Genomic DNA, 24,885 nt, shown 5'->3' on the forward strand with positions numbered 1-24,885 from the left:
GTCACAACTCCGCTATAAAGTGTTTATTCCCAAAATCGCCGGGATGTCACGTGTCCTACTTATATTAAGTACACTCATAACCTAATCATTATGAAACTTCTATTCGATCAAATGATCCACACTTAGCAAATAAGCCATTACATTTTTGTTAACCAAAAAAATTTCAGCAAAACGCCACCTGCTGGTAAAAACAGATTTTAAGCCCAGTTATCCCTCTCGCTTCATCTCTTCCTCCCCATCACCACCTTCTCTGCTAAGTTAGGTAGCCCCGCTCTCTCATTATCATATTGGCCAACAAAGCTGTAGCTGAAAACGTTACTAAATTAAAAAAAATTCAAGACAGCGTACAGTATTATATAGAGCCCTTATTGCATGGAACTTCCTTCCATCTCATATTGTTCAAATAAACAGCAAACCTGGTTTCAAAAAGCAGATATAGCAACACCTCACGGCACAACGCCTCTCCCCTATTTGACCTAGATAGTTTGTGTGTATGCATTGATATGTAGGCTATGTGTGCCTTTAAAAAAAAATGTATGTAGTTCTGTCTTTGAGCTGTTCTTGTCTATTGACAATTTACAATATATCCAATATCCAACACCTTGGAATAGAGGGGGGAGGTTAATCACAGGATCAATCTGAAGGAGTGCATAGACAAAATGGAAAAAATGAATCAATCAAAAGCAATGTCATTCTCTTGTTCAGCGACACTTGCTAGAACACTTTAATGAGCAAGCCTTCCTTCATGAACTGGCCTCTGTAAAATGGTATAGAATCAGCTTGATCCCCTCTGTCGAAGACACTTGGACCTTCTTTGATAGTTTCAGAGGTATTGTTAACAAACGCCCCCATAAAGAAAAGGAGAATTAAAAACAGGTTCAGCCCCTGGTTCGACCGGGATCTTGCAGAGTTACTCCACCTCAAGAATTGCATTTGGCGAAAGGCTCGGCACACACATACTCTGTCTGGCTGACTGGCTATCATTCAGGCCAATGATAAATCAGTGCACTCAGGCTATCCGGAAGGCCAAAGTTAGTTACTTTAAGAAGCAGTTCTCTCTCTGTGTGGGTCTAACCTCATGAAGTTCTGGAAAACGGTTAAAGACCTGGAGAATAAACCCTCCTCACAGCTGCCCATGTCCCTTAAAGTTTATGTGGTTGATACTGACAATAAGTACTTGGCTAAGCTCTTTAATTACCAGTTCAACACTGCAGCTACAATGCTGTGCCATGAGTTTCTGGCTTGCTATGTTGTGTTGTGTCCTATATTTATATTACATTTTATATCCAAGGCCCCCCGTCCCCGCAGGAGGCTCTGTTTGCCTTTTGGTAGGCCGTCGTTGTAAATAAGAATTTGTTAACGGACTTGCCTAGTTAAATAAAAAACGTAAATATTTTTTATAAAAAATAAATATTTTGAAAAACTTCTGCATGTGAACACAATTTTATCTTAACTTTGATGGGCCGATCAGGCTTGTACACAGATGACTTGCGAAAGGCTTATTTAGTTAGTTAGTAAATAATGAAGCCTTGTACGAGTCGTTGCTTGTGAGCTGGAAGGCTTACACCACCTACTTACCTTGTGAACCTGACCCTAGACCAAGCCGGGCATGGACCAAGACCAGCAGCAGGAGACAGGCACCAAGGGACATAGTGATGGTGGTGGGGAGTTCGATGGTATCATTAACTTAATATCTATAGTTTTTTGGGGACTTGGCATTTTTGTATAAAGAGTTAAAGGCGAATAAAATCACCTTATTTTTGCTTTCTTAACCTGTAAAAATCTTTGAACCATGATTATTAGTTGAATTTAATGTTGTTTAAAGATATTTATTTATTTTACCTTTATTTAACTAGGCAAGTCGGTTAAGAACAAATTCTTATTTTCAATGATGGCCGAGGAACATTGGGTTAACTGCCTGTTCAGGGGCAAAACGACAGATTTTTACCTTGTCAGCTCAGGGATTCGAACTTGCAACCTTTCGGTTACTAGTCCAACGCTCTAACCACTAGGCTACCCTGCCGCCCCTCCACTCTAACAACTAGGCTACCCTGCCGCCCCTCCACTCTAACCACTGCCCTGACGCCCCTCCACTCTAACCACTTGGCTACCCTGACGGCCCTTTTTTTAATAGCTTTGGGGGAAAAAAATAGTCGCAGGCATCGCATTGATATAATTTTATTATTGTGTGTGTGTGTGTACATACAGTTGAAGTCGGTAGTTTACATACATTTAGGTTGGAGTCATTAAAACTCGTTTTTCAACCACTCCACTCCACAAATTTCTTGTTAACTATAGTTAGGACATCTACTTTGTGCATGACAAGTAATTTTTCCAACAGTTGTTTACAGATTATTTCACTGTATCACAATTCCAGTGGGTCAGAGGTTGACGGTGCCTTTAAACAGCTTGGAATATTCCAGAAAATGTTGTGTCTTTAGAAGCTTCTGACAGCAACGAGGCTTACAAACCTGACTCAGTTACACCAGCTCTGCCAGGAGGCCTACAAACCTGATTCAGTTACACCAGCTCTGTCAGGAGGCCTACAAACCTGACTCAGTTACACCAGCTCTGTCAGGAGGCCTACAAACCTGACTCAGTTACACCAGCTCTGTCAGGAGGCCTACAAACCTGACTCAGTTACACCAGCTCTGTCAGGAGGCCTACAAACCTGACTCAGTTACACCAGCTCTGTCAGGAGGAATGAGACAAAATTCTTCCAAGTTATTGTGGGAAGCTTGTGGAAGGCTACCCAAAACATTTGACCCAAGTTAAACAACTTAAAGGCAATACTACCAAATACTAATTGAGTGTATGTAAACTTCTGACCCAGTGGGAATGTGATGAAATAAATAAAAGCTGAAATAATAATCAATCATTCTCTCTACTATTATTCTGACATGTCACATTCTTAAAATAAAGTGGTGATCCTAACTGACTTAAAACAGGGAACTTTGACTAGGATTACATTTCAGGAATTGTGAAAAACTGAGCTTAAATGTATTTGGCTCAGGTGTATGTAAACTTCTGACTTCAACTGTGTACACACAAATTCCAACAAACAGTAGAAAAAACTTCATACACTACATTTTAATTACAGAACAGTCGGTCCCCCCAAAAAATACAGAAACAAAAAAGGCACAAAATTCTTTAACGGCCAAAACAGTAATTCAGAAGACTATTGGAGAACGACTGAAAAAAACGGCATTCAGTCTTGGACTTGTCATTTCAGAGAGCTATATTAACCGTTTTAATTTAAATGTAGTTGATTCTATTTACTGGTGACAGGAGACATGGCGGGAACTGTAGATATAAGTCTGAACCTGGACTCTGACAAACACCCCCCCTTCAGGGGCGGACTGGGACCAGCATTCAGCCCTGGCATTTAACACACTGGCCCATTAATTCCTTGAAGCTCCCACACAGGTAAATATTTTTGCTTTAGCACCCATTATGATTATTCTACGATGTACCCCAATTTAGCCAGGCCACCTGGGCTAAAGACGGACTAGCCCATCTGGCATTGGCCTGAATCGCTCTATTGCCAGTCCGCCTCTGACCCCCTTGCACTTGGCTAAACACATGGGAGGACAAGGAGAGGAAGCAGAGGTTACTTTCACGTGTCCGACTTACTATTATGAGTTGTGTGATTGGACAACCATTTTTATTCTAATTTACATTTTGTACAGGATACCTATTTGGCCTTGACCTGAAATTGAATCCCCATTAACTTGAAAGCCGGAACATTCTAGCATCCAGGACCTGTACCACCACAGCACCGCCTTCAGGTTGGGAGGTTCTACTACAGGAGAGTAGCCTTAATAAAAAGGACAGTTCACCTGCAATAGAGGACTGCTTTGCTATTACACAATACAGTATCTTGTCGTCTCCATGTGTGAGATTGGTCTTCATAAGGGGATACACACAACAGTGGAATAAGAAAAACGACTTAAACAAAATGAAAACAAAATAATAAGCATTGATCCCCCATGCATCCCGCAAAGGCGGAGGTGTTGCTAACATTTACGATAGCAAATTTCAACTTACAAACCCCCCCCCCCCCGGTGTTTTTGTCTTTTGAGCTTCTAGTTATGAAATCTATGCGGCCAACTTAATCACTTTTTATATCTACTGTTAAACAGGCCTCCTGGGCCATATACAGCATTCCTCACTGAGTTCCTATCAGACCTTGTAGTCATGGCAGATAATATTCACATTTTTGGTAACTTTAATATTCACATGGGAAAGTTCAGACTCACTCCAAAAGGCTTTCGGAGCCATCATCAACTCAGTGGGTTTTGTCCAACATGTCTCTGGACCCACTCACTGTCACAGTCATACTCTGGACCGAGTTTTGTCCCGTGGAATAAATGTTGTGGATCTTAATGTTTTTCCTCATAATCCTGGACTATCGGACCACCATTTTATTACGTTTGCAATCGTAACAAATAATCTGCTCAGACCCCAACCAAGGATCATCAAAAGCTGTGCTATGGTAAGGACCCTCCATGCTCTCTCCAATTCTCTCTCTCTCGGAGGACCTGAGCCCTAGGACCATGCCTCAGGACTACCTGGCATGATGACTTCTTGCTGTCCCCAGTCCACCTGGCCGTGCTGCTGCTCCAGACCTGAGCCCTAGGACCATGCCTCAGGACTACCTGGCATGATGACTTCTTGCTGTCCCCAGTCCACCTGGCCGTGCTGCTGCTCCAGTTTCAACTGATCTGCCTGCGGCTATGGAACCCTGACCTGTTCACCGGACGTTCTACCTGTCCCAGAACTGCTGTTTTCAACTCTCTAGAGACAGCAGGAGTGGTAGAGATACTCTTAATGATCGGCTATGAAAAGCCAACTGACATTTACTCCTGAAGTGCTGACCTGTGTCACCCTGGACAACCAGTGTGATTATTATTATTTGACCCTGCTGGTTAAATTTGAACATCTTGGCCATGTTCTGTTATAATCTCCACCCGGCACAGCCAGAAAAGCACTGGCCACCCCTCAGAGCCTGGTTCCTCTCTAGGTTTCTCCTAGCCACTGTGCTTCTACACCTGCATTGCTTGCTGTTTGGGCATTTAGGCTGGGTTTCTGTACAGCACTTTGAGATATCAGCTGATGTAAGAAGGGCTATATAAATACATTTGAAATTTGATTGATTTCACAATAAAAGCGTAATTTCCCAACATACAGTAATTGTACTAAGAATATAAAAAAAAGAGAAATAATATAAATACATTTGCCTTTTTTTTTCTCTCTTCTTGAACCTGTTTCTTTAGTGGAGAACAGTGAACCCAGCGCAGGGTTAGGGCAAGACGAGATCCTCTGAAGAAGCAGAATGAAATAATACCAGTCCGATAAATACACACTACACTAGATGAGATATTTCCCTTTGACATTGTCCTGTCCAGCATGGTTCCAACAAGAATGCTTAGCTCCACTCCGCTAGACTCAGAAGTGTGTGAAGGGTCAAACTGTCTTTTAAAAAGCAAATGCAGTACCTTCATAAAAGTGTTCACACCCCTTGACTTTTTTCCACCTTTTTATTGTTATAGCCCAAAATTAATTAGAGATTTGTCACTAGCCTTTGATTTTAAAATGGATTAAATTGATATGTTGTGTCACTAGCCTACACACAATACCCCATAATGTCAAAGTGGAATTGTGTTTTTTCGAAATTTGTACAAATTAATAAATAAATAAATGAAATGTCAAGTTTTCAACTCCTTTGGTACGGCAAGCCTAAAGTTCAGGAGTAAAAATGTGCTTAAGTCACATCAGCTGCATGGACTCACTCTGTAAATATGACGTTTGATGTCTGTCATCTCTGTACCCCAACACGTACAAATGATCTGTAAGGTCCCTCAGTCGAGCAGTGAATTTCAACCCACAAAGACCAGGGAGGTTTTCAAGTGACTCGCAAAGAAGGGCAACCGTTGGTAGATTGGTCAAATTAATAAAAGCAGACATTGAATATCTCTTTGAGCATGGTGAAATTATGAATTACACTTTGGATGGTGTATCAATACACCCAGTCACTACAAAGATACAGGCTTCCTTCCCAACTCAGTTGCCGGAGAGGAAGGACATCGCTCAGTGATTTCACCATGACGCCACTGGCTACTTTAAAACTGTTAGTTGAATGGCTGTGATAGGAGGAAACTGAGGATGAATCAACAACGTAGTTACTCCAATACTAACCTAATTGAAAAGAGTGAAAAGGAGGAAGCCTGTACAGAATAAAAATATTCCTAAACATACATCCTATCCTGTTTGCAACAAGGCACTAAAGTAATACTTCAAAAAAAAATGTGGCAAAGCAAGTCACTTTTTGTCCTGAATACAAAGTGTTGGATTTGGGGCAAATCCAACACATTACCGAGTATCACACTCCATATTTTCAAGTATAGTAGTGTCTACATCATGTTATGGGTATCCTTGTAATCGTTGAACACTGGGGAGTTTTTCAGGATAAAACAAAAAATGTCTCAGGCAAAAATCCTAAAGGAAAACCTGGTTCTGTCTGCTTTCCAACAGACACTGGGAGAATAATTCACCTTTCAGCAGGACAATAACAAAACACAAGGCCAAATCTAAACTAGAGTTGCTTGTCAAGAAGACAGCGAATGTTCCCGAGTGGCCCGAGTAACAGTTTTGACTTGAATCTGATTTGAAAATCTATGGCAAGACCTGAACATGGCTGTTTTAGCACTGATCAACAACCAACTTGACAGAGCGTGAAGAATTTTGAATATAATAATGTGCCCATATTGCACAATCCAGGTGTGGAAATCTCTTAGCGACTTACCCAGAAGTCACAGCTGTAATCCCCGAGCTGAGGTACAAATATGTCGTTCCGCCCCTGGTCCTAGGCCGTCATTGAAAATAAGAATTTGTTCTTAACTGACTTGCCATGTTAAATAAAGGTAAAATAAAAAATATACAGCTGAAATCACTTCCAAAGGAGCTTCTACAAAGTATTGACTAAAGGGGTGTGAATACTTATGTAAATTAGATATTTCAGTATTTAATTTTCAATCAAATGTGCAAACATTCATAAAAACATGTTTTCACTTTGTCGTTATTGGATGGGAAAAAAATAAGATATTTCATACATTTTTTTGAATAAGGCTGTAACTTAACAAAATGTGGAATAAGTCAAGAGATCAGAAAACTTTCTGAAGGCCCTGTACATCACAGAGTAAGTACGGAGACGTTGTGTCTACAGTGCTTTCTGAAGGCCCTGTACATCACAGAGTAAGTACGGAGACGTTGTGTCTACAGTGCTTTCTGAAGGCCCTGTACATCACAGAGTAAGTAGTATACGGAGACGTTGTGTCTACAGTGCTTTCTGAAGGTCCTGTACATCACAGAGTAAGTAGTATACGAAGACGTTGTGTCTACAGTGCCTTCTGAAGGCCCTGTACATCACAGAGTAAGTACGGAGACGTTGTGTCTACAGTGCTTTCTGAAGGCCCTGTACATCACAGAGTAAGTACGGAGACGTTGTGTCTACAGTGCTTTCTGAAGGCCCTGTACATCACAGAGTAAGTACGGAGACGTTGTGTCTACAGTGCTTTCTGAAGGCCCTGTACATCACAGAGTAAGTACGGAGACGTTGTGTCTACAGTGCTTTCTGAAGGTCCTGTACATCACAGAGTAAGTACGGAGACGTTGTGTCTACAGTGCTTTCTGAAGGCCCTGTACATCACAGAGTAAGTAGTATACGGAGACGTTGTGTCTACAGTGCTTTCTGAAGGCCCTGTACATCACAGAGTAAGTAGTATACGGAGACGTTGTGTCTACAGTGCTTTCTGAAGGTCCTGTACATCACAGATTAAGTACGGAGACGTTGTGTCTACAGTGCTTTCTGAAGGCCCTGTACATCACAGAGTAAGTACGGAGACGTTATGTCTACAGTGCCTTCTGAAAGTATTCAAGTATTTGTATATACAGTGTAGTTTGAAAGAGAGCAGAGTTGAGGACAATAGGAACTTGGACATGACTTGAGCTTTGAACAACTTTTAAAGAGACTTTTAAAGAGATTTTTACATGTTATCAATACTTATTTCCTGTCAATGTCGGAGTCTAAACTATAGCCATACATTTTCATGGAAAGACTAACACACCGTGCTTCTCTGCCCAATAGATACTTTGCATTCAGAAAGTATTCAGACCCCTTGACTTTTCCCTCATTTTGTTACATTACAGCCTTATTCTGAAATGGATTAAATAGTTCTCTCCTTACAAAACCCCATAATGACATCACAAAATCCCATTATGACATCACAAAACCCCATAATGACATCACAACAGGTTTAGACATACCTTATTTACATAAGTATTCAGACCCTTTGCTACGAGACTCGAAATTGACCTCATCTTGTTTCCATTGATCATCTTTGAGATGTTTCTACAACTTGATTGGAGTCCACCTGTGGTAAATTCAATTGATTGGACATGATTTGGAAAGGCACACACCTGTCTATATAAGGTCACACAGTTGACAGTGCATGTCAGAGCAAAAGCAAGCCATGAGGTCGAAGGAATTGTCCGTAGAGCTCAGAGACAGGATTGTGTCGAGGCACAGATCTGGGGAAGGTACTGAAATATTTCTGCAGCATTGAAGGTCTCCATGAACATAGTGGCCTCCATCATTCTTAAATGGAAGAAGTTTTGGAACCACCAAGACCCTTCTTAGCGCTGGCCGCCGGCCAAACTGAGCAATCGGGGAAGAAGGGCCTTGATCAGGGAGGTGACAAAGAACCCGATGGTCACTCTGACAGAGCTCCAGAGTTCCTCTGTGGAGATGGGAGAACCTTCCAGAAGGACAACCATCTCTGCAGCACCCCACCAAATCAGGCCTTTATGGTAGAGTGGCCAGACGGAAGCCACTCCTCAGTAAAAGGCACCTGACAGTCCAGCTGGAGTTTTCCAAAAGGAACCTAAAGACTCTCAGACCATGAGAAACAAGATTCTCTGGTCTGATGAAACCAAGATTGAAGTCTTCAGCCTGAATGCCAAGTGTCACGTCTGGAGGAAACCTGGCACCGTCCCTACGGTGAAGCATGATGGTGGCAGCAGCAACAACCCTAAGCACACAGCCAAGACAATGCAGGAGTGGCTTCGGGACAAGTCTCTGAATGTCTTGAGAGGATCTGCAGAGAAGAATGGAAGAAAGTTCCCAAATACAGGTGTGCCAAGCTTGTAGCGTCATACCCAAGAAGTCTAGAGGCTGTGATCGCTACCAAAGGTGCTTCATCAAAGTACTGAGTAAAGGGTCTGAATACTTACGTAAATGCGAGTTTATTTGTAATACATTTGCAAACAAAACGTTAATAAAAATATATTTTTTGCTTTGTCATTACAGGATATTGTGTGTAGATTGATGAGGGGAATAAAAACAATTTCATCCATTTTAGAATAAGTCCAATGTAACAAAATGTGGACAAATGAATGGATCTGAAAGAACTGTATATACACCGTCTACCAGGGGGGTCTCAGTCCACGGGGGGCAGAGTGTCTGCTGATATCCACTCCCCCCTTAAAGCAGGGCTGTCACATACAAACGCTAATAGACCTACATTTACACAGTTCCTTGACTGTGTCCAGCTCACTATTAAATCACTGAACTTAAAGCTGGACAGTCAGGGAGTATCACAAATTCCAGAAACGATGGTTAGAGGACTATCTTTTTGCGAATTTTGACAGCGAGGAAATCTACTTCCAGTGCGGCCCCCTGAGGGGGGAAATTATTATTTCCCTCCAGACAGTACATTTACATTACATTTAAGTCATTTAGCAGACGCTCTTATCCAGAGCGACTTACAAATTGGTGCGTTCACCTTAAGACATCCAGTGGAACAGCCACTTTACAATAGTGCATCTAAATCTTTTAAGGGGGGGGGGGGGGGGGGTGAGAAGGATTACTTTATCCTATCCTAGGTATTCCTGAAAGAGGTGGGGTTTCAGGTGTCTCCGGAAGGTGGTGATTGACTCCGCTGTCCTGGCGTCGTGAGGGAGTTTGTTCCACCATTGGGGGGCCAGAGCAGCGAACAGTTTTGACTGGGCTGCGCGGGAACTGTACTTCCTCAGTGGTAGGGAGGCGAGCAGGCCAGAGGTGGATGAACGCAGTGCCCTTGTTTGGGTGTAGGGCCTGATCAGTAGTTTAGGAAGTGGTGCTCATCCATTTCATATGATATGTTACGTCCTTCGATGAGGTCGAGTTACCCCAAAGCTTTGTACCGTCTGTCGACGTCATCATTCACACGTTGCCGTCCAAAGGACGAAAAGACAAACTTCCAGGAAACTCACCCGCCGTTAGTTAATGTACTTTTGATCAAATGTAACCCTTAAAAAAATATTAGATTCACCATCTATGTAACACTGCTCTCAGGTCCGTTTGAAATTATATTATGTCAACAAAAAAAAAAATCAATGGGTGTATATCATTATTTAAGTCAGAAAATAAATTGACCAAATCACAGATTGTCCCTTTAATATCCACTGGCCTACAAGGCTAAACTGATCAGAAGTTAGCTGTGTCTCTCATTTGGCCTTGGGAGGTGGGGGGGGGGTACTGCTGGCTTTCAGATCACTTTCTGACACATGCACTTAACCGTCCGCTGCAGGAAATGGACTTCTGTATTTCTGGTGGCCATTCCATTTAGAAAGAGCACAACGAACATGGGACAAGTCATAATGTCAATGTTTTACCAACCAAACGTTAAGATTCCAGTAGGAATGAAAGCTGTAGACTGCAGGATACATTGAACAGTCGGAAATAGTCTAGTCCAATCAGAACAGTCCAATCCACAGATGAGTAGTCAACTGACTGTTCTTTGGCAGGGTGATGAACTACATCCCTCCCTCTCTTCCAGCAGTGTTAGTAAGAGGCCACTGATGCGCTACCAATGCATTGCACAAGGAAATGGGTTCAGGGCAGCACACGATGAGTCAGTATGAGAACCATAGAAATGGTAACACTTCTATTCTAGAACAGACTTCTATTCTAGAACAGACTTCTATTCTAGAACAGACTTCTATTCTAGAACAGACTTCTATTCTAGAACAGACTTCTATTCTAGAACAGACTTCTATTCTATAACAGACTTCTATTCTATAACAGACTTCTATTCTAGAACAGACTTCTATTCTAGAACAGACTTCTATTCTAGAACAGACTTCTATTCTAGAACAGACTTCTATTCTAGAACAGACTTCTATTCTAGAACAGACTTCTATTCTAGAACAGACTTCTATTCTATGTCTCTGATGAGAACAGATACCATATATACAGTACAGCAGGATTGAGGTATGTGGGTCTGAGCTCAGAGAGGAGGAGTGGGAAGACGGTTTGACCAGGGCCCCAGGGGCAGTGTCACCATATCGGGGTGGAGGTCCAGAGAAAAACAGCCATTTATTATCCACCAATCAACTGTTTGACTCCGATGAGGACAAGACAGGGTACAGTTCACTGGGACTGTGGAGGGGCTGAGAACAAGGGGAAGGAGGGTACAGTTCACTGGGACCGTGGAGGGGCTGAGAACAAGGGGAAGGAGGGTACAGTTCACTGGGACTGTGGAGGGGCTGAGAACAAGGGAAAGGAGGGGTACAGTTCACTGGGACCGTGGAGGGGCTGAGAACAAGGGGAAGGAGGGTACAGTTCACTGGGACCGTGGAGGGGCTGAGAACAAGGGGAAGGAGGGTACAGTTCACTGGGACTGTGGAGGAGCTGAGAACAAGGGGAAGGAGGGGTACAGTTCACTGGGCCCGTGGAGGAGCTGAGAACAAGGTGAAGGAGGGTACAGTTCACTGGGACCGTGGAGGGGCTGAGAACAAGGGGAAGGAGGGTACAGTTCACTGGGACCGTGGAGGGGCTGAGAACAAGAGGAAGGAGGGGTACAGTTCACTGGGACCGTGGAGGGGCTGAGAACAAGGGGAAGGAGGGTACAGTTCACTGGGACCGTGGAGGGGCTGAGAACAAGAGGAAGGAGGGGTACAGTTCACTGGGACCGTGGAGGGGCTGAGAACAAGGGGAAGGAGGGTACAGTTCACTGGGACCGTGGAGGGGCTGAGAACAAGAGGAAGGAGGGGTACAGTTCACTGGGACCGTGGAGGGGCTGAGAACAAGAGGAAGGAGGGGTACAGTTCACTGGGACCGTGGAGGAGCTGAGAACAAGGGGAAGGAGGGGTACAGTTCACTGGGCCCGTGGAAGGGCTGAGAACAAGGGGAAGGAGGGTGGCTGGAGTTTGATAGCTTCATTTGGTCATCTTCACATTCCTTGAACCACAAACACACACACCCTATCCTCTCTTGGCTATTACCCTTCCCTCTCCACTCATTCCTCCCAGTCACTGTCCAGTAGTAACCACCTCTTCAGTCATCGTCCGGGACCTCTGTCTTGATGTTGCTGGGCACCCCTCCGGTCCGGGACAGAGCCAGGATGGTATGGTTGACTGCAGCCATCTCCACAGCCAGAGAGATGGGATCCTGGTGGTCAGTACCATCGTCCTGGAAGAAAGGGGGGAAGAGAGAGAAACATAGAAAGTAACACATTTATATATAATCTAATTTTAGTTAGGAGGTCTGAGAGGGACTGGTTTCTTCATCCCCCCCCTCCTGCTGGTTTTCATAGCGCTCCCACTGGCTTCTGGTCTGACTCACACAAGAACTGTGGCCCCCAAAACCCGACCGCAGGCTCACAATGTTATTTTACATGTACGTTACTCGACTCCCTTAGCAGCCCCAGTCCGAGCAATTTTGCCACCCCGAGCAAAGTCAAAATTTGTCCAATTTTCTTTACGCCAGAGATTGACGTGGTATTATCAACCAATATGTTATATGTACACTACATGACCAAAAGTATGTGGACACCTGCTCTTCGAAAATCTCATTAGAAAAATCATGGGCATTAATATGGAGTTGATCCCACCCTTTGCAGCTATGACAGCCTCCACTCTTCTGGGAAGGCTTTCCACTAGATGTTGGAACATTGCTGCTATAACAGCCTCCACTCTTCTGGGAAGGCTTTCCACTAGATGTTGGAACATTGCTGCTATAACAGCCTCCACTCTTCTGGGAAGGCTTTCCACTAGATGTTGGAACATTGCTGCTATAACAGCCTCCACTCTTCTGGGAAGGCTTTCCACTAGATATTGAAACATTGCTGAGGGGACTTGCTTCCATTCAGCCACGAGAGCATTAGTGAGGTATGGCACTGATGTTGGGCGATTAGGCCTGGCTCACAGTCTGCGTTCCAATTGATCCCAAAGATGTTAGATGGAGTTGAGGTCAAGTTCTTCCACACCGATTGACACACCATTTCTGAATGGACCTCGCTTTGTACACGGGAGCGTTATTATACCGGAAAGGGTCAAACCCAAACTGTTGCCACAAAGTTGGAAGCTTTTCCACTGCTCCAGAGTCCAATGGTGGCGAGTTTTACGCCACGCCAGCTGACGCTATGCATCGTGGGTACTTGGCCATGGAAACCCCATTTAGCTCCCGACTACAGTTCCGCTTCCAGAAATTTCCAGAGGTCGTTTAAAAACCAGAGGACAGACGATTTTTTTTACGTGATACGCACTTCGCAGTGACGTTCTATGAGCTTGTGTGGCCTACCACTTCTCGGCTGAGCCGTTGTTGCTCCTAGATGTTTCCACTTCACAATAACAGCACTTACAGTTGACACGGGGCAGCTCTAGCAGGGCAGACATTTGACGAACCGACTTGTTGGAAAGGTGTCATCCTATGACGGTGCCACGTTGAAAGTCACGGAGCTCTTCAGTGAGGTCATTTTACTGCCAATGTTCGTCTACGGAGATGTCTGTGTGCTCGATTTTATACGGGTGTGGCTGAAATAGCCGAATCAACTCATTTGAAGGTGTCCATATACTTTTGTATATACAGTGTAGTTTGAAAGGGAGCAGAGTTGGGGACAATAGGAACTTGGACTTGACTTGAGCTTTGAACAACTTTTAAAAGAGACGATTTTTACATGTTATCAATATTTATTTCCTGTCAATGTCGGAGTCTAAACTATAGCCATACATTTTCATGGAAAGACCAACACACCGTCCTTCTCTGCCCAAAACATACCAGGTATTATTCAAACCTAATAGATACATCACATTCAGAAAGTATTCAGACCCCTTGACTTGTTCCCTCATTGTTTTTTACGTTACAGCCTTATTCTAAAATGGATTACATACTTTTCCCCCCTCAATCTACACACAATACCCCATAATTACGAAGCAAGTTTTTTTATATATAAAACAAAGTACTGAGTAAAGGGTCTGAATACTTGTTAGTTTTTATATATATATATATATAAAATAACAAGTATATATATATATAAAACAACAAGTATTCAGACTTACATTTTGATTTTGGGGGGGGAAGATGGCATTTTAGTTTTTTTTTTTTTTACTCTTGATGAAGTACGGCGTAATGCTGTCTAATCTACAGTAATGTGGATCTGATGACCGAAACGTATCAATAATAAAATACTCATCGAATAATATTACAGAATACTAAATATTTGAGCATAAAAACTAAAAATGTGCTTTTTATATTGGTGTACTTTGAAAAAAAAATATTAATATTAGTTTAAAACTAATTATAAACAGGCCACAAGTTACGGTAATCAGAACGGATTACAATGGAAATATACAGGGACTATACAAAACATTAGGAACACCTGCTCCATGACCGAGTAACCAGGTAAAACTCAATATTAGAAAAAGGTGTTTTTAATGTTTGATATACTCAGTGTAATCAAAACGTTATTTTTATGACGTAATAACTTGTGTATCTTTACGGTGTTAAGGTAAAAAATAATTTTGGAAAATGTGCAGAAATAAATTCAAATCTGAACAGGTAAGAAGATTACAATTAAAACAGACAATAATTAGATGGTGTTTTTATCTAGTACAAAAAAAAATTCATTTAAAAAAATTAACCAAGAGTGTGAGAATCACCCATTCTGGTCCGTTTCCAACAGTTTGAAAAGGCATGTTAGCCTGTCCACTTTGTTCACATGTTGAAAGAGGCCTACGTTATATCTCAGAATTAGTTGTCAATTCATATTATAAAATGGTGTTTTATGCGTATTGCACATTTATAAAACACAAACTAGACCGCTAGTATAACAGTGTTTGGCTAGAATACTACTACATCGTACCATAATGCTGAGGATGACAAACCGAACATTCATTTTCCACAATCAATGTTCATTGATACTCTGGGTTTCAGTTGTGTCTGTTCTGTACACAACTTGAGGAGTTGAGACATTAAAAAAAGGGTATCACAGTAAAATAACATCTCTGTCGTCTTTGTTGTTGTGAGTAGAATGTGGAGGGGCTGTGTGTGTGTGTGTGTAAACCGAAAGCAAGAGGTTCCACTCTTCGCCAAAATCTGTGCGTTTCTATGGCTTATTATGGACCTAAGCTTGGTCGCCTGTTTTCCCGACTTTGGGGACAACGACTCCCATTGTTTAGGGCAGAGACATGGGCATCTCGTCATTATATACAGATCTCTGGTGTGAATTGAAAGGTGTACACAGCACAGAGGAGCGAAGAAGACCAGACCAATAAGACAACAGAATAAGCGGACATAAACCATTTAAAAAACAATGACAAAAATTTACTTGATTCTTGCGATACGATATTCCAAATCCCTGAGCAAAAATATACACTAAAATTAATCAAATTAATCTGAGATCGCCGGGCCCTAAGAGGTAGGCTGGTGAACATGAACCAACCTGTGGATAGGACCTCCGCTTTTAATTCACAAGATGACAACTACACACACACACACACAAAAAAATGTTTTTAAATCAGTGAGACTAAACAAATATTATCATCCCGAAGTTGTCTGCCTAACTGCCCACTCCCAACCATATCATGAAAAATGCCAACCTCGCCACAATGATATCCGTCAGGGCCTGTGGGTCCGCCAGACCTCTCGCTCTCCTTTGAATCTAATTTTTGTCAGAAACGTCCTAAATAAAATACCGTTTGATTTGGTTCTGGCTCCATACCTGTGTGGGTGAAGTGGGCTCCAGCCTGTAGAAGCCAAAGGGCCTGGCCATGGGTCTCTTGTCGAAATAAGGCAGGTCACAGGCCTGTTCTGTGTAGTCGCCTCCATCGATGTCGTCACTGTTGGAGTGTCCTCCAGGACTCTGGACGTCTATCCAATGGCTCTCCAGGATCGTGGCTTCTTGAGAAAAAAAAACAGAGGGCTGGTTATTATGACACAAAAACATTCCATCCCCTCGGATAGGTCAACGGGTGAGGACAAAGACAAAGGAGCATCCTGTTTCTGCATAGATCTCCGTTATTTAGTGACGAGGCATAGGAACAGGCTTTACGTTCCGGCGTAAACCGCCTTCGTCAGAGCCTTATGACCTAGTCTGACCTAGTCGACTCCCCACAACTTCCTAAGTGTTAGTGTCTGTGACCTCCAGCCAGGTGAAAGGTCATGACACCCAGTGGCATAGGAACAGGCTTTACGTTTACGAGCCTTATGACCTAGTCTGACCTAGTCAACTCCCTAAGTGTTAGTGTCTGTGACCTCCAGCCAGGTGAAAGGTCATGACACCCAGTGGATGGTTATGTCACGACATGAACATTCTCATCACAGTTGGAATCTAGAATTCTCAAGGGAACGCCACAGCTGTATACACAGGAAAAATCTGTCAATTAAACTCATTTTATAATGCCCTTTTTTTACATCAGCAGTTGACAGATACCCAACCTAAAACCCAAACAGCAAGCAATGCAGAGGCAGAAACACAGGGAGCAGGAAAAACTTCATAGATGGAAGAAACCTAGAGAGGAACCAGGCACCAAGGGCTGGCCAGTCTTCTGGCTGTACAGGGTAGACCAGAGAAACCAGGCTGAGGACTGGCCAGTCCTCTACTGGCTGTACAGGGTAGACCAGAGAAACCAGGCTCTGAGGACTGGCCAGTCCTCTACTGGCTGTACAGGGTAGACCAGAGAAACCAGGCTCTGAGGACTGGCCAGTCCTCTACTGGCTGTACAGGGTAGACCAGAGAAACCAGGATGAGGACTGACCAGTCCTCTTACTGGCTGTACAGGGTAGACCAGAGAAACCAGGCTCTGAGGGGTGACCAGTTCTCTACTGGCTGTACAGGGTAGACCAGAGCAACCAGGCTCTGAGGGGTGACCAGTTCTCTTCTGGCTGTACAGGGTAGACCAGAGAAACCAGGCTGAGGACTGGCCAGTCCTCTACTGGCTGTACAGGGTAGACCAGAGAAACCAGGCACCAAGGACTGGCCAGTCCTCTACTGGCTGTACAGGGTAGACCAGAGAAACCAGGCTCTGAGGACTGGCCAGTCCTCTACTGGCTGTACAGGGTAGACAAGAGAAATCAGGCTGAGGACTGGCCAGTCCTCTACTGGCTGTACAGGGTAGACCAGAGAAACCAGGCTCTGAGGACTGGCCAGTCCTCTACTGGCTGTACAGGGTAGACGAGAGAAATCAGGCTGAGGACTGGCCAGTCCTCTACTGGCTGTACAGGGTAGACCAGAGAAACCAGGCTCTGAGGACTGGCCAGTCCTCTACTGGCTGTACAGGGTAGACTAGAGAAATCAGGCTGAGGACTGGCCAGTCCTCTACTGGCTGTACAGGGTAGACCAGAGAAACCAGGCTCTGAGGACTGGCCAGTCCTCTACTGGCTGTACAGGGTAGACCAGAGAAATCAGGCTGAGGACTGGCCAGTCCTCTACTGGCTGTACAGGATAGACCAGAAGAACCAGGCTCTGAGGGGTGACCAGTTCTCTACTGGCTGTACAGGGTAGACCAGAGAAACCAGGCTCTGAGGACTGGCCAGTCCTCTACTGGCTGTACAGGGTAGACCAGAGAAACCAGGCTCTGAGGACTGGCCAGTCCTCTACTGGCTGTACAGTGTAGACCAGAGAAACCAGGGTCTGAGGGGTGACCAGTCCTCTACTGGCTGTACAGGGTAGAACAGAGGAACCAGGCTCTGAGGGGTGACCAGTTCTCTACTGGCTGTACAGGGTAGACCAGAGAAACCAGGCTCTGAGGGGTGACCAATTCTCTACTGGCTGTACAGGATAGACAGATTTCTACGGGGGAGAAAGGGGTCGTAGGACTAACCATCTAAATACTGAGAGACATGCAGCCAGACTAACAGAATAAATGGATGGCAGTGAAACAAATTGATGTCCTGCTGAAATCCTTCATTATAAAAACAGACCCAGCGTCGCCCAGCCCACGTAACCAACGGCGACAGAGAAACCCAGCCCACGTAACCAACGGCAACAGAGAAACCCAGCCCACGTAACCAACGGCGACAGAGAAACCCAGCCCACGTAACCAACGGCGACAGAGAAACCCAGCCCACGTAACCAACGGCGACAAAGAAACCCAGCCCACGTAACCAAGGCGACAGAGAAACCCAGCCCACGTAACCAACGGCAACAGAGAAACCCAGCCCACGTAACCAACGGAAACAGAGAAACCCAGCCCACGTAACCAACGGCGATAGAAAAACCCAGCCCACGTAACCAATGGCGACAGAGAAACACAGCCCACGTAACCAACGGCGACAGAGAAACCCAGCCCACGTAACCAACGGCGACAGAGAAACCCAGCCCACGTAACCAACGGCGATAGAGAAACCCAGCCCACGTAACCAACGGCGACAGAGAAACCCAGCCCACGTAACCAACGGCGACAGAGAAACCCAGCCCACGTAACCAACGGCGACAGAGAAACCCAGCCCACGTAACCAACGGCGACAGAGAAACCCAGCCCACGTAACCAACGGCGACAAAGAAACCCAGCCCACGTAACCAAGGCGACAGAGAAACCCAGCCCACGTAACCAACGGCAACAGAGAAACCCAGCCCACGTAACCAACGGCAACAGAGAAACCCAGCCCACGTAACCAACGGCGATAGAAAAACCCAGCCCACGTAACCAATGGCGACAGAGAAACACAGCCCACGTAACCAACGGCGACAGAGAAACCCAGCCCACGTAACCAACGGCAACAGAGAAACCCAGCACACGTAACCAACGGCGACAGAGAAACCCAGCCCACGTAACCAACGGCGATAGAGAAACCCAGCCCACGTAACCAACGGCGACAGAGAAACCCAGCCCACGTAACCAACGACGACAGAGAAACCCAGCCCACGTAACCAACGACGACAGAGAAACCCAGCCCACGTAACCAACGACGACAGAGAAACTCAGCCCACGTTACCAATATTAGCTCGTCTCTTGATCTCCTTGCGTCGGTTGGCAAACCAGTTGTAGACTTTAAGAGAGCTGACTCTCTCCAGGTCCGATAGCTTCTTCCCTGAAATAAAATAACATTCAGGTGATTAGATCATTCCAGATTATTCCAAACAGTAAATTATATTCCAAAGGGCAAAGTACACTGAAAAAATAAATGCAACATGTTAAGTGTTGCTCTCATGTTTCATGAGCTGAAAAAATAAGAAAATTCCAGAAATGTTCCATACCCACAAAAATCTTATTTCTCTGAAATGTTGCGCACTCATTTGTTTACATCCTTGTTAGTGAGAATTACTCTTTTGCCAAGAAACACCTTCCACTTGACAGGTGTGGCATATCAAGAAGCTTGTATGTGTCAGGTGTATGGCGTGGTGCTGACTGATGTCCACGTTGTGGTGGAGGTGGGATTATGCTTTGGGCAGGCATAAATTACGGACAACGAGCACAATTGCATTTCATCGATTGCAATTTGAATGCACAGAGATGCCGTGACGAGATCCTGGGGCCCGTTGTGGTGCCACTCGTCCGCCGCCATCATGTTTCAGCATGATAACGCACGGCCCGATGTAGCAAGGATGTCCACACACTTCCTGGGAGCTGAAAATGTCCCAGTTCTTCCGTGGCCTGCATACTCACCAGACATGTCACCCATTGAGCATGTTTGGGATGCTCTGGATCAACATGTACAACGGCGTGGTCCAGTTCCCACCAATATCCAGCAACTTCACACAGTCGTTGAAGAAGAGGTGTGGGACAACATTCCACAGGTGACAATCAACATCCTGATCTACTCAAAGGAGATGTGTCGCGCTGCATGAGGCAAATGGTTACACCAGATACTGACTGGTTCTCTACCAACCGTATCCGTGACCAACAGATGCATATCTGTATTCCCAGTCATGTGAAATCCATAGATTAGGGCCTAATTAATTTATTTCAATTGACTGATTTCATCAAATGAACTGTAACTTGAAATTGTAGGATGTTGCATTTATATCTTTGTTCAGTTTACATTTATTTGTACATTTAGGTATTTTACAGAAACCACTACACTACAGTCACAGGGAGCTGGGCAGGACAACCACTACACTACAGTCACAGGTAGCTGGGCAGGACAACCACTACACTACAGTCACAGGAAGCTGGGCAGGACAACCACTACACTACAGTCACAGGTAGCTGGGCAGGACAACCACTACACTACAGTCACAGGAAGCTGGGCAGGACAACCACTACACTACAGTCACAGGTAGCTGGGCAGGACAACCACTACACTACAGTCACAGGTAGCTGGGCAGGACAACCACTACACTACAGTCACAGGGAGCTGGGCAGGACAACCACTACACTACAGTCACAGGAAGCTGGGCAGGACAACCACTACACTACAGTCACAGGTAGCTGGGCAGGACAACCACTACACTACAGTCACAGGTAGCTGGGCAGGACAACCACTACACTACAGTCACAGGTAGCTGGGCAGGACAACCACTACACTACAGTCACAGGTAGCTGGGCAGGACAACCACTACACTACAGTCACAGGTAGCTGGGCAGGACAACCACTACACTACAGTCACAGGTAGCTGGGCAGGACAACCACTACACTACAGTCACAGGTAGCTGGGCAGGACAACCACTACACTACAGTCACAGGTAGCTGGGCAGGACAACCACTACACTACAGTCACAGGGAGCTGGGCAGGACAACCACTACACTACAGTCACAGGTAGATGGGCAGGACAACCACTACACTACAGTCACAGGTAGCTGGGCAGGACAACCACTACACTACAGTCACAGGTAGCTGGGCAGGACAACCACTACACTACAGTCACAGGTAGCTGGGCAGGACAACCACTACACTACAGTCACAGGAAGCTGGGCAGGACAACCACTACACTACAGTCACAGGAAGCTGGGCAGGACAACCACTACACTACAGTCACAGGTAGCTGGGCAGGACAACCACTACACTACAGTCACAGGAAGCTGGGCAGGACAACCACTACACTACAGTCACAGGAAGCTGGGCAGGACAACCACTACACTACAGTCACAGGAAGCTGGGCAGGACAACCACTACACTACAGTCACAGGTAGCTGGGCAGGACAACCACTACACTACAGTCACAGGAAGCTGGGCAGGACAACCACTACACTACAGTCACAGGCAGCTGGGCAGGACAACCACTACACTACAGTCACAGGTAGCTGGGCAGGACAACCACTACACTACAGTCACAGGTAGCTGGGCAGGACAACCACTACACTACAGTCACAGGTAGCTGGGCAGGACAACCACTACACTACAGTCACAGGTAGCTGGGCAGGACAACCACTACACTACAGTCACAGGAAGCTGGGCAGGACAACCACTACACTACAGTCACAGGAAGCTGGGCAGGACAACCACTACACTACAGTCACAGGTAGCTGGGCAGGACAACCACTACACTACAGTCACAGGAAGCTGGGCAGGACAACCACTACACTACAGTCACAGGAAGCTGGGCAGGACAACCACTACACTACAGTCACAGGAAGCTGGGCAGGACAACCACTACACTACAGTCACAGGTAGCTGGGCAGGACAACCACTACACTACAGTCACAGGAAGCTGGGCAGGACAACCACTACACTACAGTCACAGGCAGCTGGGCAGGACAACCACTACACTACAGTCACAGGTAGCTGGGCAGGACAACCACTACACTACAGTCACAGGTAGCTGGGCAGGACAACCACTACACTACAGTCACAGGAAGCTGGGCAGGACAACCACTACACTACAGTCACAGGAAGCTGGGCAGGACAACCACTACACTACAGTCACAGGAAGCTGGGCAGGACAACCACTACACTACAGTCACAGGTAGCTGGGCAGGACAACCACTACAGTCACAGGAAGCTGGGCAGGACAACCACTAAACTACAGTCACAGGAAGCTGGGCAGGACAACCACTAAACTACAGTCACAGGTAGCTGGGCAGGACAACCACTACACTACAGTCGCAGGTAGCTGGGCAGGACAACCACTACACTACAGTCACAGGTAGCTGGGCAGGACAACCACTACACTACAGTCACAGGTAGCTGGGCAGGACAACCACTACACTACAGTCACAGGTAGCTGGCCAGGACAACCACTACACTACAGTCACAGGAAGCTGGGCAGGACAACCACTACACTACAGTCACAGGAAGCTGGGAGGGACAACCACTACACTACAGTCACAGGTAGCTGGAAGCTGGGCAGGACAACCACTACAGTCACAGGTAGCTGGGCAGGACAACCACTACAGTCACAGGTAGCTGGGCAGGACAACCACTACACTACAGTCACAGGAAGCAGGTAGCTGGGCAGGACAACCACTACACTAAAGTCCCAGGTAGCTGGTAGCTGGGCAGGACAACCACTACAGTCACAGGTAGCTGGAAGCTGGGCAGGACAACCACTACACTACAGTCACAGTAAGTAGTAAAGCATCTATCAGCTAAATCAGGTCTAGTAACAAAGGCCAGAACAACAGTAAGGTGGATACCTGGTTTCTGGATGACAGCGTTGCAGGCGTTAGAGATCTCCTCTCTCTTGGCTTCATCAGGGTACTGGTTGTCATTGAAGTAGCTGAGGAGAAGAGGTGGACATCTCAAAACACAGATATAGCCGGTGTCCCAAATATCACCCAATTCTCTATGTAGTGCACTACTTTAGAGCAGAGCCCTATGGCAACCTCTTCCCTATATAGTGCACTACTTTAGACCAGAGCCCTATGGCACCCCTATTCCCTATATAGTGCACTACTTTAGACCAGAGCCCTATGGCACCCCTATTCCCTATATAGTGCACTACTTTAGACCAGAGCCCTATGGCACCCCTCTTCCCTATATAGTGCACTACTTTAGACCAGAGCCCTATGGCACCCCTATTCCCTATATAGTGCACTACTTTTGACCAGAGCCCTATGGCACCCCTATTCCCTATATAGTGCACTACTTTAGACCAGAGCCCTATGGCACCCCTATTCCCTATATAGTGCACTACTTTAGACCAGAGCCCTATGGCACCCCTATTCCCTATATAGTGCACTACTTTAGACCAGAGCCCTATGGCACCCCTATTCCCTATATAGTGCACTACTTTAGACCAGAGCCCTATGGCACCCCTATTCCCTATATAGTGCACTACTTTAGACCAGAGCCCTATGGCACCCCTATTCCCTATATAGTGCACTACTTTTGACCAGAGCCCTATGGCACCCCTATTCCCTATATAGTGCACTACTTTAGACCAGAGCCCTATTGCACCCCTCTTCCCTATATAGTGCACTACTTTAGACCAGAGCCCTATGGCACCCCTATTCCCTATATAGTGCACTACTTTAGACCAGAGCCCTATGGCACCCCTATTCCCTATATAGTGCACTACTTTAGACCAGAGCCCTATGGCACCCCTATTCCCTATATAGTGCACTACTTTAGACCAGAGCCCTATGGCACCCCTCTTCCTATATAGTGCACTACTTTAGACCAGAGCCCTATGGCACCCTATTCCCTATATAGTGCACTACTTTTGACCAGAGCCCTATGGCACCCCTATTCCCTATATAGTGCACTACTTTAGACCAGAGCCCTATGGCACCCCTATTCCCTATATAGTGCACTACTTTAGACCAGAGCCCTATGGCACCCCTATTCCCTATATAGTGCACTACTTTAGACCAGAGCCCTATGGCACCCCTATTCCCTATATAGTGCACTACTTTAGACCAGAGCCCACTCCTCCCTATCCCCTCAGTCATCTATGCGCTCTCTCCCTCGCCTTATCACAGCCAGACATTATTTACTCCGGGTAAAGATGCTCTCCTCTCACCCCCTCTGCTCGCTCCTCACCTCTCCATCACAGCCAGACATTATTTACTCCGGGTAAAGATGCTCTCCTCTCACCCCCTCTGCTCGCTCCTCACCTCTCCATCACAGCCAGACATTATTTACTCCGGGTAAAGATGCTCTCCTCTCACCCCCTCTGCTCGCTCCTCACCTCTCCATCACAGCCAGACATTCTTTACTCCGGGTAAAGAAGCTCTCCTCTCACCCCCTCTGCTCGCTCCTCACCTCTCCATCACAGCCAGACATTATTTACTCCGGGTAAAGATGCTCTCCTCTCACCCCCTCTGCTCGCTCCTCACCTCTCCATCACAGCCAGACATTCTTTACTCCGGGTAAAGATGCTCTCCTCTCACCCCCTCTGCTCGATCCTCACCTCTCCATCACAGCCAGACATTCTTTACTCCGGGTAAAGATGCTCTCCTCTCACCCCCTCTGCTCGCTCCTCACCATCACAGCCAGACATTATTTACTCCGGGTAAAGATGCTCTCCTCTCACCCCCTCTGCTCGCTCCTCACCTCTCCATCACAGCCAGACATTCTTTCCCCCGGGTAAAGATGCTCTCCTCTCACCCCCTCTGCTCGCTCCTCACCTCTCCATCACAGCCAGACATTATTTACTCCGGGTAAAGATGCTCTCCTCTCACCCCCTCTGCTCGCTCCTCACCTCTCCATCACAGCCAGACATTATTTACTCCGGGTAAAG

The 24,885-nt window shown here is 45.8% G+C and overlaps 1 protein-coding gene across 2 annotated transcripts in view; it reads right to left on the reverse strand.

Annotated features, from left to right (window-relative positions):
* Window positions 1-2,162: 2,162 nt before the first annotated feature.
* LOC115123477 (homeobox-containing protein 1-like) overlaps window positions 2,163-24,885 on the reverse strand; it is a 35,456-nt gene continuing 12,733 nt past the window's right edge. The window contains exons 6-9 of one of the 2 annotated variants that reach the window (XM_029652829.2): window positions 22,838-22,920; window positions 19,256-19,351; window positions 16,041-16,216; window positions 2,163-12,511 (exon numbers count right to left, since the gene is read on the reverse strand). In XM_029652829.2, the coding sequence (XP_029508689.1) occupies window positions 12,377-12,511; window positions 16,041-16,216; window positions 19,256-19,351; window positions 22,838-22,920 (490 nt within the window). In that variant the 3' untranslated portion in view covers window positions 2,163-12,376. Of the gene's footprint in view, window positions 12,512-16,040; window positions 16,220-19,255; window positions 19,352-22,837; window positions 22,921-24,885 lie in introns of both variants that reach the window. The other variant, XM_029652827.2, reaches the window with a different exon arrangement.

The sequence above is a fragment of the Oncorhynchus nerka genome, linkage group LG24, assembly GCF_034236695.1.
Source record: "Oncorhynchus nerka isolate Pitt River linkage group LG24, Oner_Uvic_2.0, whole genome shotgun sequence".
Classification (NCBI taxonomy): Eukaryota; Metazoa; Chordata; class Actinopteri; order Salmoniformes; family Salmonidae; genus Oncorhynchus; species Oncorhynchus nerka.